The 17,229-nt window shown below is 41.8% G+C and overlaps 1 protein-coding gene across 1 annotated transcript; it reads left to right on the forward strand.

Moving 5' to 3' along the window:
• The first annotated feature begins 1,480 nt into the window (after positions 1-1,480).
• Positions 1,481-13,852, forward strand: ZNRF3 (zinc and ring finger 3). Its single transcript, XM_009865779.1, has 7 exons — positions 1,481-1,576; positions 5,660-5,791; positions 6,729-6,839; positions 8,042-8,209; positions 10,086-10,188; positions 10,984-12,729; positions 13,809-13,852. The coding sequence occupies exons 1-7, from the start codon at positions 1,481-1,483 to the stop codon at positions 13,850-13,852; spliced, it is 2,400 nt and encodes a 799-aa protein (XP_009864081.1).
• The last annotated feature ends 3,377 nt before the right edge of the window (positions 13,853-17,229 follow it).

Raw genomic sequence — 17,229 nt, forward strand, 5'->3', positions numbered from 1 at the left:
CAGGTACCATCTGCAGCGCAATTTTTGAACTCAGTGGGTGCTTTGCATCCCTTAGCACCTGACTTTGCACTACAAAGAAGTACCAGTTACATATAGTGGTGAAAGTGTAATGAACTGCTCATTCAGTGTGTTTGGATTTTTTTTTTTCCTGAAGCAACCTGCAGAGCCTTTTAAAATCAGAGATCAAAATGCCTTGCTTGTTGACTGACCAACCTGAAAAAAACATCTAAGCAGTCTGAACAGTGTTTGAGCACTGCATGTCTGTAAAAGGTGCCTTCTGGGGAAACTGAACAGGCTTCCACTGCAGAGCCGTTGCAAGGGAGAACGTGTAGAACGTCCTTTTAAACTTTTTCTTCCCAACAGCTATTGGTGATTAGCCAGGTGTGCTCACTTCAAAGGGGACGAATGCCTGCTGGGTGAGAAAGAGACTCTCTTTGGGAATTGCCTTTCTCTGTGGATTGTCTGATGGTCTTGGCTGATTCAAAATAAAACTGAAAGATAAGAACAGAGCAAAGAAAGTGACCTGTAGGTGTTCAGACTAACATCTCTGTACCGGTCAGCATTCTTGGAATATGCTCATATGCTTCTTTTATATCTCAATTTAGGTGCCTATTCTGCTAGTCTCTATGAAGAGCCAGTGTCCTCTTGTTTATTAGTGTGATGATGATAGCTGTTATTACTTGAAGAAATAGTTATTTGCATTCTGCATCCAACAAAAGCAGTAACAGCTTTGAAAAGTTACTGGGAATGTTTGCTCTGTGGAACTAATACGCAATATTTGAACAGGAGATACAGAGGCATGGTGGCAGAAACTGATAAAAATACCCTGTCTTCACCTCGGTGGTTAAAATACTGTTTTTTCTATTCCAAAGGATTTTATTATGTTCTAATATCTCCTCTGTGCTGTTGGTAGCTCCAGGTTTGGACTGCGTATTTGTTGAAAGCCATGCACTTAAATAAAACCTGGGTAAGAAATGTTGGATGCAGCAGTTCTGACCTCTAATGGTCAGAAAGAGCAATATTCTATGAGGCGCTTTTTGCAAGGATTGTGACATGCTAGATTTTGTCGTGACTGTGAGAATGACACTGAAAAGGTGTAAAGAACCTGGCCCACCTTCATTTTCTATGCTAAATCACAGGGAAGATTAATTTTCATGGTGCTTCCAAGTGATGTGGAGAAAAAGAACACAACTTAGTTTTAAAATATTTTTACATTTGAATTCTTTAGAGTGTCTAAATCGCACTTGAATTCCTTTAAAAGCTTGATGAAAGAGGAATTTGGGAAGGAATGACAGAGGGATTGTAGAAACTACAGTGAAGTTTAACTGCATTCCGTGCTGGTTCAGGAACTCCTGTGTTTGCAGTTACTCTGTCGGTTGTTTTAACTATACAGAAACATAAAATGCTAAGTTTGCTATCTGGAGATGAGGAGAGGGAAAATTTTTGCGGTAAGGAGTCATCTTTTGGGGTGGGACTGAGGATGCTGTCTTTCTTATTGCAGGCAAAACGAGCAGTGCAGCGAGGAGCCACAGCGGTCATCTTTGATGTTTCTGAAAACCCAGATGCCATTGATCAGGTATGAAGAAGGGAGCCTAGTTTTATTACAGCCTCTGTTGCGTTCTTTTAGGGTTGCTGAGACAAGATTTGACAGTGTACAGATCTCAGAGCACCTGCCTTAAGACGTGCAGCTACTGACCCTGGGTAACACGGTGTTGTTGTTTTCCTGCTCTGGGAGGCAAAAAAGCAGTGGAGATGTTGAGAATGTGGTAGAAAGAGAAAAGTCCGTGGAGTTACATTTTTCTTCTAACCTTTGCTAGAATCCAGAATCCAGGTCTGGGATTGAGGTTTTGAGAAAGGATGGAGGCAAATTCTTTTGTTGCCCATTATCGAGTCAAGGAGTTTTTCTTTGCCCAGCCCTGTGTACAAAATGTGGTGAGGTTTGGCCCTACCCATCTTGCGATCAATAGCAAAAAAATAGCAGCTGCTATTTTTGAAGTTGCAAAAATGGCTTTCAAATCTGATTCTGGAAAAAAAAACCTTAAACATTTCTTTCTTGTTTGCCGCTGATGATTTCTGGCCTACATATTTTGTGGACAAGCAGGATCTTTCTTTCTTGGGGTCCTGGTACAACTTCCATCTTTTCATTTGAAGTGTGTGAGGTCATAGCTCCATGAAATACTTGAACAAGATCCTTCTCACTAATTCTGAGTTGAGTAGGGAGAAGAAACACATCAAACACAAAAATAGTCTGCATTAGCTTTGTTTTGTTTTGTCTTGAAACAAAGCTGCTCCTTTTGCTACAACAGGAACAAGTGGAGCTGAATGTTTTTAAGTGCAGCCTGAATTTCTTGGGGAAAAGAGAGGCCATCAATGTTTACATTTTAAAATCTGGATTTAATTCTGGAATTGGCATCTGTTGTACAAAGAGTGCGGACCGTGTACAGTGGATGCTTTGAGAACTGTCCTTTGCATGTCCATCAAGGTTACAGCCTTGATCTTGCAAACATTCATAGGGGTATTTTTTCCTCTTCTATACACAGAAAAATTATTTGCACAAAGATGTAATCTGTCTTTTTTCCATTTTTTTTCCTCTGTATTGCAGCTTCCGGTTACTTTCAGCCACCCAGCTCTGAATGTGTGAAGCTGAGTTACTGCCTCTTGTTCTCTTCCTTCTGCCAGGAACAGCTGTCCTTCCTTGATTCTTGATAATAAACTGAGTGTAACTTGCCTCCAATAGCTGGGAAATTAATCTAGTGGATGGTGAAGTATTTTGGGTGTACCAGTAAAACGGAAGGAGGTTAGGAGCGTAGTGCAGTAGCTGACAAAGTTGGCTCTGTTAGAGGACAGAGGAGCAACCGATGTGAACAATTACAAATGGGAGAGGAACGACTAGACCTAGCTTTCATATTCTAAACATAAGAGTTACTTGATTGACTTCCTTCTCATGCTGCTCTGGACATTTGTATTGCATGCATTTTGATTCTCAAAGTCTTCAGAACCTTTAACGTCAAGGGTTACTAATTAATTTGTCTTTAGAATACCTACCATTTTGGCACTCACAGTGGAGTTGTGGAAAACAACAACAGATGGGTAACAATGAGGGGAAACTGGCATGAGTTATAATCTAGAGTATCTTTGAAATGGAAGTCTCCTAAGACACTTGACAGCAGCTCTTTAGGAAGCTTGTTACCAGGTATGCTTGCTACCAAGCAACAACTAAACAAACTACAACAACAAGCAACAACTAAAGGAGAGTGCTTTAAAAGGGAAGAAAGGAGATCAGGCCCAACCAGGAGAATTGTCCTTGAACAATTTGGTAGCAGAATTGCTACCAAATGAAAGGGCTTTACATACAGATTTTGTGGATTTTATTTCTATTGATCTGAGTGTCTTCTGTTGTAAACTAAGAATGAAACCTTTATTTTCAGAAATGCTCTGTGAAGCCTGATTTTTTTCTTAGTTTTACTTCTGCATAGTTCAAAGAGGAATAACAGCATCCAGAGCATCATATTTAGAAAGAATCTGCCAGTGTGCAAAAGCTACTGAGGAGTCAGGTGAATTCTTCTTTAGACAAGAGAGCTTGAGAGAGAAAGAGAGTATGTGTCTGGAAACGTGTGGATAGTGATTGCGTTTAGCCTTAGGCCAGTAAGCCTTTGAGCCAGATAAGATCCCTGGGCTGGATTCAAGTACTTCAGCTGGTTTTTAGCTCTTCAAAAGACAAGTGTCTTAAAATAGTTTGATCAGTGTTCTCCGAAGCCCAGTCAAATACGAGGAAGAATCTGTTTTAAAGTCTCAATGAAATCTGTCACCATCTGGACAGATTAAGTAGGGTACTTTGTAAGCAGGATGATGGTCTAGTCAGTTGGTAATATCTACATGTTTTCACCAGAAGTAGCAGGTAAATATCAACAATATAGCTATGGTATATCTGCCATATGCTGCTCTTGTTCCGTTTGCTCACACTCCTGTCATTCCTTTACCCTCTACCATTTCCATCTGCTTTTCAGTGCTTTGCTTGTTTTGTATCAACCAGCCTCTATACTAGGATTTTTCCTGTGGGTCAGAATAAGCTATATAAATTTATCATGTTGGTGCCATTTTGTAACAGAACAATTCTCTTGTCTCGTTATTCCCCTCTCTGGTATATCATTTAGCAAATTGTTTTTCTGGATTTGTTGGACAGAGAAGTTATGCAGTCTCCATACTTGAGGATTTTCAACATCTGACTGCATAAAGCCCTGACCAGCCTGGACAGATCATAGAATAGAATCATTTAGGTTGGAAAAGACTTTTAAGATCATTGCAAAGTCCATCACTAAGCCGTATCCCTAAGCACCACATCTACATGTCTTTTAAACACCTCCCAGGACGGTGATTCCACCACTTCCCCTGGGCAGCCTGTTCCAGGGCTTGACAACCCTTCAGGTGAAGAAATTTTTCCTAATATCCAATCTAAACCGCCCCTGGAGCAACTTGAGGCAACTTGAGGCCATTTCCTCTTGTCTTATCGCATGTTACTTGTGAGAAGAGCCCAACCCTTACCTCACTACAAGCTCCTATCCTGTTGGGCAGTTGTAGAGCGTGATAAGGTCTCCCCTGAACCTCCTTTTCCCCAGGCTAAACAAGCCCAGCAGCGTAATCCTCTGCATAAACACAACCACAGATGGTCACAAATAGCACTCTGCAACTCTGCCAGCTGCCATTTAGAGTGAAAGGGCAAACTTCTTGCATGGCTACCTTGCAGTGATCCCACACATCCTGCACACCGTGCAAAGGTGAGGTGGCAACGGTGCACTGTCAGCAGTGGGTCTCACCACCACTTCTGAAGGTACCTGGGGATCGTGCACACGCTTTGCTTCTCTCATGCAGTCAGACGTGCTTCAGCCACAGGATGAAAGTACTGTTGCCTTGATCATGATGTCATACTTGACCATGCTTTCACCAAGAGTTTGGGCTCGTGAGGTGCCTTCCCTCCCATGTTATTTTCTAATTCTGTGATTTGACTTTTCAAAAAAACTTACCTGAACCTAGAAGAATGTTTCAGAGTGAATTGAGCTATCTATTCGTATGCTTTAGTCTTTGACACTCCCGTCCTGCAATCAATATTGCTAGTGGTTTCTAGAACCCAAGTAACTGAATGAGTTTGTTGAGTTAAACAGCAGAAATTAAAGACTTTAATAAATGGGCTAGGCACAAAGAGCCTGCTCGACAGGACTCTGATATTAAGTTGTTCAGAAAGCTGAAGAAATTTCTGTGTGAATAATATAACTACAAAGTTGAAAAAACAAAAGGTTCAGGAAATGTAGCAAGGCCAATTGTTTTTGGAATGTGCAGGGTTTTATTCCTTATGACACGTAACTTATTACAGTATTAATGTATGCATGGGCACATAATGCAGCTAAGTTAAAGCTGCTCTTCAGAAATAACATTTGCTTATCCTTAACCTTAGTTTTGGTCACTGAAAAAAGAAAGTATCTTAAGTCGAAACTTTAATACAGGTTTAACTCTGGAATACTTAAGTGAAGGTCTATGCTAGAAGAGAACAATTGGTGCTTGAATCAATTTCACATTCATATTCCTTTACTCTTCTCTCCATTGTCCAAAATAGAGGTAGCTTTCCTGAAATGTGCCTTTTGAGTAGATTATTTTTTTGTTCTAGCTGAACCAGGGCTCAGAGGACCCTCTGAAGAGACCAGTGGTGTATGTGAAGGGTGCTGATGCTGTCAAGCTAATGAACATAGTTAACAAGCAGAAAGTGGCACGAGCAAGGATTCAGCATCGCCCCCCACGGGTGAGACTTTAAGAAACTTTATCTAGGTATTACACTGCTGTTACTTCTTGCAGTGCTTGCTAATTGCGCTGAGTGTGGAGATGTTTTGGTGCTACCCATGAGCATTGATACATATGAAATTCTGTTGACCTAAATAAATTGAGCCAACTGCACTGTGTACAAGCAGCTACACTTGATATAAGTATAGAGTCTACACTGTGGCATCTATTGTCTTTCATTAGGATTCTCTTGAATATGTAAATGGCTAAAAAAACTATATGATAGAGGTTTTCCTTTTTCTTAACTAAATAACTTCATTATTGCAGACTCCTGGTAGTCCAGATTTGTAAGATAGTCTTCTCTGTATTAACTGATAATTCTGTGGTATTTTAAACATGGGTTAATTATTTGATATCTGATATTTGTAATTGTAATATAAAATGGGTTTCCTTAGCAGTTTCTTTTAAACACTCTTTACATGTAGTTTACAGAAGAAGAGCAAAGCTAGAGGTCTTCCATGTCCCAGTTACCACTTTGGGTTTGTTGTATTTTTATGGAATTCTGCTGTAAAGAAATGTGTGTAAGGTGTGGACCATTCGCTGAAAATTGGGATGTTGATTTTCACTTACTTAAGTGTGCAAGTAAACCCCTAAATTGTGAGAATTTGTGTTAGTCTGATTCACTTAACTGAAAGACCTGGGGTTTGTGGGATTGGTTGAGACATTGGAAATCTGACATCTCGTGAGTGGCATTCTATCTATTTCATTCACTTGCAGCAACATATGAAACCCAGATTTTATCTCCTAGAATCCTAGTTGATGAGTGAAACTTTGACTTTTGTCTTTGTGATTGTGTACATTTGACAATAAATACTCAGAAGATAGACAAGAGAAGGGAACAATAGATTTGTGCATGATCTAAATAAAGGAAAATTAATATTTTTATTTTAATCTTTAAGCAACCCACAGAGTACTTTGATATGGGGATTTTCCTGGCCTTCTTTGTGGTTGTGTCTCTTGTTTGCCTCATTCTTCTTGTCAAGATCAAACTGAAACAGCGACGTAGTCAGGTAAGAGCAGTAATGGGATATTCACTGAATGCTTCTCTTCCTTTGTTCTAGAACTTGGTTGCTGCTTTTGGAGATGCTTTGCCCTGACTTATAATAGCCATCTTTGTGTAAAGGATTTTATCCATGGAAAAGGATTTTATCCTTTGGAAAAATTTGGAAATGTTTTTACAGGAGATCTATATTGACCCGTGACGTTCATTCAGTTACATCCTGAAATGAAGAGTATAGAACCAGTTCATTTAGGCGCTGGGAAGGAAGAACATTTCTGGTTGTTCAGAGTTGATTATCAGTAGCACTTGCATACTTCTAAGGAAGTCCAAGCTCTTGCTGCCATGATGTGCAGAGAATATAAGGATTGAAAATAACTTGCAACTCTTTTCAATGGAATAGTTTCAATCAATAATTTATTGATTCATAATGGGAGAGGTTTGCAAAGTGAAGTGGTTAGAAGAAATTCTACGTGAGATATTTCCGAGTTCATCCTGTCAAATACGAAAGGGAAGACAAATGGAAGTTAATGGACTCCGAAATTTGTAGTTGTAAACTGTCAAGTATATGCACATAAAAGGAATGCAGAACACTGCAGCTAATTAGGACTCTTGCTTTGGACATACTGAGTAGGAATCTCAAGATATTATGGGCCAACAGCAGTGTTAAGAAGGGAGATGATACATTATACAGTAAAATGGAGAACAACACACTGCCTTCCTGACCTTCTAATATTGTTTGAATTTGGGGGCAGGAGGAAATGATACAGCTAATTCGGTAACGTTTCAGTTTAATCCCTCTCTTAAGTATTGCTTCTAATAATATGGTAATAACAGCATAATGGGGCATTACAGTCAATATTGACAGCTGAAAAAAAGTTCCTGGGCAAGTCTTACATATTGCCTTGCAATTGAGCAGTTGCAGTGTATCCCAATTGTCAGCATCTTCACCCTGTTTCAGTTCAAAGTAGCTTATTGTTCTCTCTACAGCATGTGGCATACATTTTCTTGAGGCTTCTGGTCTAAATTCTAGCTAGTCTTCTCTCTGCTTAATTTATGAAATTGTAAATTAGTCTGGGTTTGACATGATTTGGTAAGATGCATTAATTTGGTATGGTGATGTTTCTCTGCTACTACGCTGTAGTCCTTCATGCAGCAACATTGCCTTTTTTTTGCTTTTGTTTTTTTTTCCTCTCTTTCTTACTTCTATTTTAGAATTCCATGAACAGGCTTGCAGTGCAAGCACTGGAAAAAATGGAAACCAGGAAGTTTAAGTCCAAAAGTAAGGGACACCGGGAAGGTAGCTGTGGAGCACTGGACACACTCAGTAGCAGCTCCACCTCTGACTGTGCCATCTGCTTGGAGAAGTACATTGATGGGGAGGTAAAGGATAAATGATTTCTTAAACATGGGCTGAGAATGTAGCTGATTTATTTTAGCACTGTGGTACGTGGCTGACTGTTGGGTACATTATGAACTGAGGTTGTGCTTCTTGCCAGATTGATTGCATTGAGTAGCCAGCTGCTCCCAAAGAAATCTCAAGGGCTTTTCCCCATGCTACAAAGCGAGAGGTGAGGGATCTCATTCTGTGGGTTAGTATCTCCATCAGTTTGTTTTTCAGAGGAAGAATTCTTAAAGAAGTCAGGGTTGCCCCAGCATTTATGTCTCCGGCTATTTTTTACAAATTGTGTGCTAAGGTGATGGGGCATGCAAGCTCCGTTGGACATAAGGGGTGTATTTTGTCTTTTGCTTCTCAAGCTTTGATGGCACCTTGCCTTTAAAATGTCACTGCTGGGAAACCAGAGGAAGAGAATGAGGAAATGCTGAGAGGTTCAGGAACCATTGTTTTTAGCTCCTCAGTTACCATTGCTGCATTAATGTCAGTGCTTGCCTTCTGTGACACAGTTCTACCCAGAGGAAGCAATGAAAGAATGAAATAGAAAATAGGTTCCTTAGAATAGGGACAGTCAATAATCACAGTTTTAAACTTCCATAAAAAAATCTATTTGAGGATGTTTTATTTTTAAATTATTCATAAAAGATTCATAATTTTCAAGGTAATAGAAAATACCAGCTGCAGTATTTGAGTGCTACAAGCTGCAAACAGAAATTAATGAAGTTAGCTGGTGGGAAATTATTCAGAGTAGCAGGTATGAAGGTAGACGAAACTTCAGAAGGACTGTACAAAACTGATTGGATGGGAAATTCGTGCATGAATGTAGGTATTAAGTAATATTCATAGCAAAGAGCTTCACATGGGTTGTGATGTGAGCATTGCTGTTCAAGAGCAAGATCTTGAAGCTGTTTTAGACAGTTGTGTGAGAGCAAATTAGTGCTTTGTGGCAGTCAAAAAGGCAAATCAAGTATTAGAAAGCAGACAGGGAAGTCTAGAGGACTGAACAGAAAGCATAATTACTCTGCTGTGTAAGTTCAGTCCTGCTCTTATATTGAGTACTGTGTGTATTTCTGATCTCATTTAGTGAAAGATAGGTTGGAAGTGAAGGTGCTTCAGAAAAGGGCAGTGACAAAATGATAAAAAATTTTGAATGGTTTCTGTGCCATGACTGAGTGGGCTAGGGAGGCTAATGAAGGGAGTACAAAATCTTGAATGGAGAGCAAGAACTGGAATCAGGTGTTCATTTTTTCCAATACAAGATTAGGTACGATTAAATGAAAGTGCCAGGAACTCAAAATCTGAACTCGTGGGGAGATTTGAGCTGGATTTGGAAGAAAGATCTCTTGTGGGTTTCAAGTGGTAGATATCCAGTGGACCTCAGAAATCCTGTAAAGGGATAATAGCTGAAGGATGAGTGTTGGGCAAGGGGAAGAGCATCATGTACACTGCGCTGGTTTTACTTTTCCCTGAGTGCTTTCCATTGCTAACAGTTGTAGGCAAGATGCACCATTAAATGGACTTAATTGATTTTAAAAATTTTTTTAAAGCTCATTTACTATACTAAGGAAAACTTTATTGATGGGCTCCTTCAAGATGTTTGGTCATAGGGACACACATCAAAAAGTGCCCTAAAGAGACATAGTACATCTGCCTGGATTTCTAACATGCCTGCAGCATATTCTTTTAGTGGCAGCTTTTGTGCTTTTGTCTGTGTAGGAGCAGATGGCATTTTCTCCTTCTCATCGCTTCAAGACCAGGAATTGATCAGTTTAGTAGCTAGGTTGAAAAAGCTAGGAATAAGCTCTGAAAAAATCATTTATTAGGAAGGAGTGCGTTCTCATATTCCTTCATTTGTTCTTGCAGGAACTGCGTGTCATTCCCTGCACTCACCGATTTCACAAAAAATGTGTGGATCCTTGGCTACTGCAGCATCATACCTGTCCTCACTGCCGCCATAACATCATCGGTAAGCGCCGCAGAAGGGATATCCTGTTGTGTTGTCCATTTTGGATGTAACAGCTTACAAGTTGAAACAGAAATTGTACCTGTTTGTGAATCTCCATAGAGCTTATAGTCTTTGTTGTAGCACAACCCTAGAAAGACAGTTTGGACTAAGTTCCTTGAAAATGACTGCACACCCTGGAGTACCACTTTTCTGGTTTTCCCTCGGTCTGGGTGCGATGCCCAGCAGAGGGCAGCGTGGGTCAGCCTCTGAAGCAACGAGGCCGAGTAGATGTAATACACGGGCAGGTGTTCTCTTGGCGATTGTGGAGAAAAGACCATGTACTGGTTTTTACTTTTCCATGGTGTCGGAATGTGGTTTCCCTTACTTGCCCCTTCCATTTCCCCTGTCTTGAAAAAGCTTTCTCTTAGTACACACTTATGTGAAATAATGTCTAAAGTGAAATTCTGAGTAATGAATGCCAGCCTTGCCCTTAACCTGCCGTATAAGGAGTACTGTGCAAGCAGAAGTTTTTGCATATATGAGAGAAGTGTTTGAAATCACTTCACTCCTTTTCCTTTTTAAGCAAATACAATTGTGTTTCAAAGGCTTCCAGGCAGATACTCTTGACTTATCTTATTTGTTTCATAATTTTTCTTTCTGTATGAAAAGGAGGTGCTTTTTTAAAAAAGAAAAAAAACATGCCCTCTGTTGTGTGCATAATGTAAGGAAATTCAGAGAGAAATATCTTTCTTTCTTGTATAAAATATATTCCTCTTTATTCCCTCCTACTTCTCTACTCTTATTTCTCCCATTCAGAACAGAAGAAGGGAAATGCAGGTCCAATGTGTCTGGAATCCATCAACCCAGCACGCAGCCGGCAGCAGAGGGTAATTCTGCCTGTCCACTACCCAGGCCGAGTGCACAGAGCAAACCAGATAACAGCATATCCCACTCGAACAAGCATGGACCCTCGTGGAAACCCGATCACAGTACTTACAGTTGAGCGGCATGGCGAGCAGAGCCTCTACCAAGCCCCGTCCCCAGCCTATATCCGCAGTTATCAACCTGTTCATTTGGACCATGCTTTAAGCACACATCACTGTAGCTTGGAACACCGAGCTTACTCTCCAGCTCACAACTTCCGAAGACCCAAGTTTGGTGGGCGCAACTTTTCCAAAGCAACGTGCTTTTCCCAATATGAGACCATGTATCAGCACTACTACTTCCAAGGCCTTAGTTACCCTGAGCAAGATGTACAGCTTCCAGCTGACATTTCCTCAAAGGGCCCTTCTCGTGCCTTTCAGCCTGGTAGCAGCATGCTTTTCCCTCCTGTGGTACATGTAGTGCCCTCATCCCGCTTGGAGAGTGGCAGTACCTCCAGCTTCAGCTGCTATCATGGTCATCGTTCAGTGTGCAGTGGATACTTGGCTGACTGCCCCGGGAGTGACAGCAGCAGCAGCAGTTCTGGTCAGTGCCACTGCTCCTCTAGCGATTCCATGGTTGACTGCACGGAGGTCAGCAACCAGGGGGTTTATGGGAGCTGCTCTACCTTCCGCAGCTCTCTGAGCAGTGACTATGACCCGTATGTTTACCGCAGTAAGAGCCCTTGCCGAGTGGGTGAGGTTGGTGGTGCAAACAGGGGTGCAATTGTTCTCCTGGAGGGCCCTCACCAGGACGAGCTCCCAGCTCACGGTCACAATCTGGTGGGTGCTGACTGCCGACCTATGCCAGCCTCTTCCTCAGGGGACCAACTGTCTAATTGCAGCATGGATATGAACTATAGCAGTAATTCCTCACTAGAGCACAGGGATCCAAATGGCACTACCTCAGAGGGAGGACATGAGGCCACTCCTGGTGCTGCCTTGGATGTTAAAAGGAACTGGAAGAATCCAGAGATAGCAGGGCCGCTTATGGAGCAAGCATGTGCATGCTGCTTTGAACTCCAGCATTCTGCCCTGGAGCCCAGCAGTGGGACAGCTGACTGTAGCGCACTCTTCCTTAGCTCTCCGCTGTGGGGGACGTGTGGCCCGGCAGTAGAACCACAGTCAGGGAACACCCCAGGCTTGTACAGTATTAACTCAGACCACTTGCATAGGACAGATGGGGTGAAATACGAGGGGTTGCCCTGTTGCTTCTATGAAGAGAAGCAGGTAGCCTGTAGTAGCAACAGTGGCAGTGGAGGTGGTGGCTGCTATACAGAAGACTATGCAGTGAACGTGCAGTACACACTTCCTGATGACACCCTGCCAAGCTGCTGTAAGGGTGTATGTGACCTGGGTCAACGCATTCCCATAATTCCTGAAGACAGAGACTGTGAGCTGATCCTACCTACAGAGTGCAAAGGGACCCACGCGGGAGGCTGTAGCTCCTGGGATGGAACACCTGAGCTAGATGCTTACCTGCACTGCCAAGGTATAGGAGAGGTACAGGACGAGAGGGAGGTGTGCTACGAGGCAACATCATTCCTGCAGCAGAACTACTCTCAGGAGGAGGAAGCCGGAATGCTCTTTCCCAGTCCCACTCTGAACTGCCAGAAGCTGATGACAACCACGAAGGCCACAGGTAATACGTGTGCTTTTTTTTTATTACTTGATGCCTTTCTGTCCTAGCACATGAAATGCTGCCAGCTTCCCAGGTACCTGCAGTCATAAAGATTACTACCGTCCTTTGCATAAAAGCAACTTATTGACTAATTCTTCACCCAGAAGTGTTCTCTTTTTACCTGTGCTCCTTTGGTGATAGCTAGAAGACTAAAGATGGTAATGTACTATCTAACCCTGTAAAAGCTTTCATACTCATCCTTTGTGGGGAGGGGAAAAAGTGACTGATAGTACCAGATCCCCATTAGAACTCCATAGCCAGGAATCCTGTGCTGTGGTGAGCTGCCTACGTAAGCAAGACCACAGTTCTAGGAGGGGACAGACACGTTGAAGGATAAAAAAAATGAGTGAAAAGCTTGAAACTGCTGTAGCAGTATATGTGGGGAAGTCTCTGCTGTGGACATACACAAGGGGAAAAAGAGCCACTTGCATAGTGAAGGGGATGTTCCTTACCTGCCTTGCCAGGCCTGTTTTTAAGGGCGTTCATGGAATCACAGGGTAAGCTAGGCTGGAAGGGCCCTCAGGCTGTCATCTAGTCCAACCTCCTGCTCAAAGCAGGGCCAGCTCTGAGATCAGACCAAGTTACTCTGTTTGTCAGATTAGACCAAGTTTATCCTGTCAGGCCATGACAACCTCCAGGGACGCAGAGTGCACTCCCTCTCAGGGACCTCGTTCCCGCACTCAGCTGCCGTCACGGTGAAAAGATTTTCCTTGTATCTGGTCTGAACATCTCATATTTCAGCTTAAGCTCTTTACCTCTCGTCCACAATGCATCACTGTGAAGACCCTGGCTCCACTGTTGTGACAACCTCCACTTGGGTGTCGCAAAGCTGCTAAGAGAGGCCCCCAAAGCCTTCTCTTCTGCAGGCTGAGCAAGCCCCAGTGCCTCAGCCTCTTCTCACAGGGTTGAGTGCTCCAGCCCTCTGAGCATCTTGCTTCTCTGCTGAACTTGCTCCAGTCAGTCAGTATCTTCTTCAGGGAACTCCAAAACTTGATGCAATATTCAGGATACAATGCTCCTTAGTTTTCTTTATCCTTCAGGTGCTGGATCTCATCCCTTGGAGAGAAGCCAAATCGGTGACTAGACCTGTACAGATGATCCTGGATGGAGAAGCAGAGCTTTTCAGAGACTCCAAATTCTCATGGACTTATTTTTTTAAAGCTTTGACAAACACACAAAAGCGGTAATATGGAGAAGTCCCTCCCCCACTTCCTCTTCCTTTGTGTCCACATCAGCTTGATTGTATCCTTTGTCCTTCTTGCCTGAAGCCTTCAGGCCTTCATTTGTGTGCAAAGCCCATGTGGGACATGGTGTGGAGCATTTCTGAGCTCTAGTGCCATTTGTATGTTAATGACAAAGTGTTATTTATATTTTCTTTTTCTAGAAGTGACCGTGTCAGCTCTTGCTGAGAGGTAACACGGTGTGCTAAATAAGCCAGGCTATGTGTAGATGCTGTTATCTCCTACTTAAAGGAGTCCAGCTGTCGATAAGCTCAGGGCTACACCTGCCTTAGAAACCAGATAGCACCTTGAAATATAGTAGTCCAGAGGGATACAGCTGCTGAACGGATGCCCAGATACTGATGAATCCTAGTCGCAAATCCTGGTAGCCATCAGATTATACGAGTGATTTTTTGGGAGGTGAAGGATTGGATTGTCTCCTTTTTCCTCTCCCCTTCTCCACCTTTCATGCTGCTCTGATGATTTGACTAGGGTCTCCTGCCATTATGATGACTTTTAACAGAGCGGGGGTAGGGAAACCAGTAGCTCAGAACGTTTTCATTCTCGCTTCCTTCTAAACCATGGACCTCATTGTATCTCCTGACGGGTGAAGAGTGCTGGGGATCCCTCCCTCAAACAGATGCTAGAACAAAGTGGTTAGAAAGGGTAATGCATTTGTAGGCAATGAACCTTGCCTTTCATAGGAAGTTTTTCAGGCACCTGAAGCTGCTGTTATGGCTGTGAAGAACACTGGCATATGCAGGAGGACAGTTTGCAAGGTGCTCGCGGCTTGGCTGGCTCATTTTGGAAACAGGTCGGAAGGTGCCCGGTTTCCTTATAGACTGCAAGCATGCCTAAGGGAAGCGGTGCTTGTCACCTTTTGTGCAGATGAGAAAGTGAGGGACCTGGTTTAGTCGTTTTCTTCTTTGCTGTGGTTGATGTAGCTTCCATAGATTGATCTGTTTTAAAGGTTTCTTGGGCCCAGACAGCTGTGCTTTATCATGTGTACAGTGTTCTCTGTACCCCATTAGCCTGGGCACATACTTGTGTTCCTGTTCTTGTACTAGTGGGGATGTTTGTTATCGTGAGATAATATATGTCGTCACTTCTGATTGCAATTGTTTCCTGTGGAAACAGCGGCTTCTGAGTAAGAGGCTACCATAGCATGGTTTAAATTGCCTGTCATGCTGCATGTGCCTGAGGACACAGTGTCATCCTGTCTGGTGTATTCACACCAGGAACTCTCCTAAAGGGAAACTAATTATTTAATGCCCACAGTGCCAATCTTCTGAAAAGAGTTGTCTGAAGTATACTTTGGAAGACACTTAAAAGACGTGAAAAAGAGATATACACTTCATGTTACATTTTCTGCCAAAGTCCTGTCTTTGACAGCACTGGCTACTTGTGAGAACCAGCAAAGTTAACTTGTTTGCTTTATAGCCCCAAATGAAATATTTTAAAAGAAGCAAACATCTAAGAAATAACAAGTACATGAATCTGTTTATTTTCACTTTCTGTATCAATGTTAGGAAGAAATAATTCTATTTAAAGGAGTTCAAATTAAATATTTTTAAATGCAAAAACACCTAGATCCAACTGTTCAGAGAATTAATACAAGACAATATCTGGGTATAAGATTAAAAGAAAAAGTCCAATAAACACATTTCCTGTGTATAAAGCTTATTGAAGACTCATTCCCTGAATGACTGATACATGTTGAGAGAATAAACTCTAAAGGTTGAGGGGTTTTTTTGTTCGTTTGGTTTTTTAAGTCTTAACTTGCTCCTTCCCTCAAAATAAGCGCATTGTAGAAGCTGTGGTGTACTACCTTGGTTACTCTGCTTGGTGTTTTGTGAGGCAGCTAAGGCCACCTAAGATGCATTGTACTCTTATGACTACACAGCATGTTGTGATAAAATGTGGTTATAAAGAAGAAATTTGAGTGTTCTGGTTCGTGGCATTCCATATGTTGTGGAAATCTCTGCCAGTACAACAGTCTTTGCAGGCCTTACCACAGAGGAACCCTAGACCTGGTTTCTGTGTTCGGTTTTATGGCCAACATTTAGTTAATTGCCTGCTACCTGCACGTCTGTACAGACTTACAGGCTAGCTGGCCATGATGGGTGGTTTTCCTGACAGAACGCCTTTCTACTATTTACCTGAACAGTTGTCATTGTGTTTGGCTCATGAGGCACTATTTAAAATGTTTTTTAATTAAAATTATCTTATAGCACTTAAATTGTTTTGTATAAAATTTGCTGTAAAGATTTGTAATAATGGTCAAAGGGCTCTTTCTCCTTCATTACCATTTTGTAAAATGTTTTAAAAGCTAGAAAACATCTTGTATATATTCTGTATATGTATAGCAGCACATTTCATTTATGGAAATATGTTCTCAGAATATTTATTTACTAATATATTTATCTTAAGCCATGTCTACATTGAGAGTGTGTGACATTATTGTAATAATCATTGAAAATCACTAACATGAGGCCCTGTAAATACATGATAATTGCACACAAAGATTTTACAGTACTTGCCGACCAAAAATGATTTAAGAAAAGTTGTAGTTACCTGCAGTTTTGTAAGAAAGTGTACAAATATCTGTATTAAAAAAAGTGAAAACCACACAAAAATACAGTTTTATTGCATATACATGTGGAAGGTGTCCTTCTTGTTTTGGGGGAAAGGACATGGTTAGCTGTGCTCCTCAAAATACAATCACAGAATATACTTAACGAACTGCAATAAGCAACAATATTTTTTCTTTCTTAAAATGATAGGTGGATAGCTCTATATATACATACATACACAGAGAGATCCTAAGAAAAATGGTCATGATAAAATGTTCAGATGTGGGTTTTTTTCTGCAGACAAACCAGAAATGTTCTGTCTTGAGACCATTCAACCTTTACCAAGTGCCACAGTTGCATATCCACCAGAAGTTAGATTTTTTTTGTACCTGGTGTTGTTTGCAGTGTAAGTCCAGTACTTGACAGCTTTAGCTGACCTCCTCATACTGTCCCCAGGCGGTCTCATCCAGTATCTGTGTGACATGAGTGCTGCCTGTTGCTTTAGCGTCCCTGATCACACCTGGTTGATGTTGCCATTAAGGAGGAAGCCAGATGTATTTATTGCAGGAAAACGAGGAAGCAAAGAAGATACAGGGCACAGAAGGCAAAGCGAAGGGTTAGGTAAGTAGTGCACCAGGATATGCTGTGGAAGAGAGAGGGTGAAGGCC

The sequence above is a fragment of the Apaloderma vittatum genome, unplaced genomic scaffold, assembly GCF_000703405.1.
Source record: "Apaloderma vittatum isolate BGI_N311 unplaced genomic scaffold, ASM70340v1 scaffold10363, whole genome shotgun sequence".
In the NCBI taxonomy this organism is placed as follows: Eukaryota; Metazoa; Chordata; class Aves; order Trogoniformes; family Trogonidae; genus Apaloderma; species Apaloderma vittatum.

Bases quoted from the DNA above. Each gene is read 5' to 3' on its own strand.
- ZNRF3 (XM_009865779.1), top strand. From the start codon at position 1,481: ATGCTGTCTTTCTTATTGCAGGCAAAACGAGCAGTGCAGCGAGGAGCC. The intron at 6,840-8,041 runs GTAAGAGCAGTA...CTTCTATTTTAG, and splicing joins TGAAACAGCGACGTAGTCAG to AATTCCATGAACAGGCTTGC. The intron at 12,730-13,808 runs GTAATACGTGTG...TTTATCCTTCAG, and splicing joins GACAACCACGAAGGCCACAG to GTGCTGGATCTCATCCCTTG.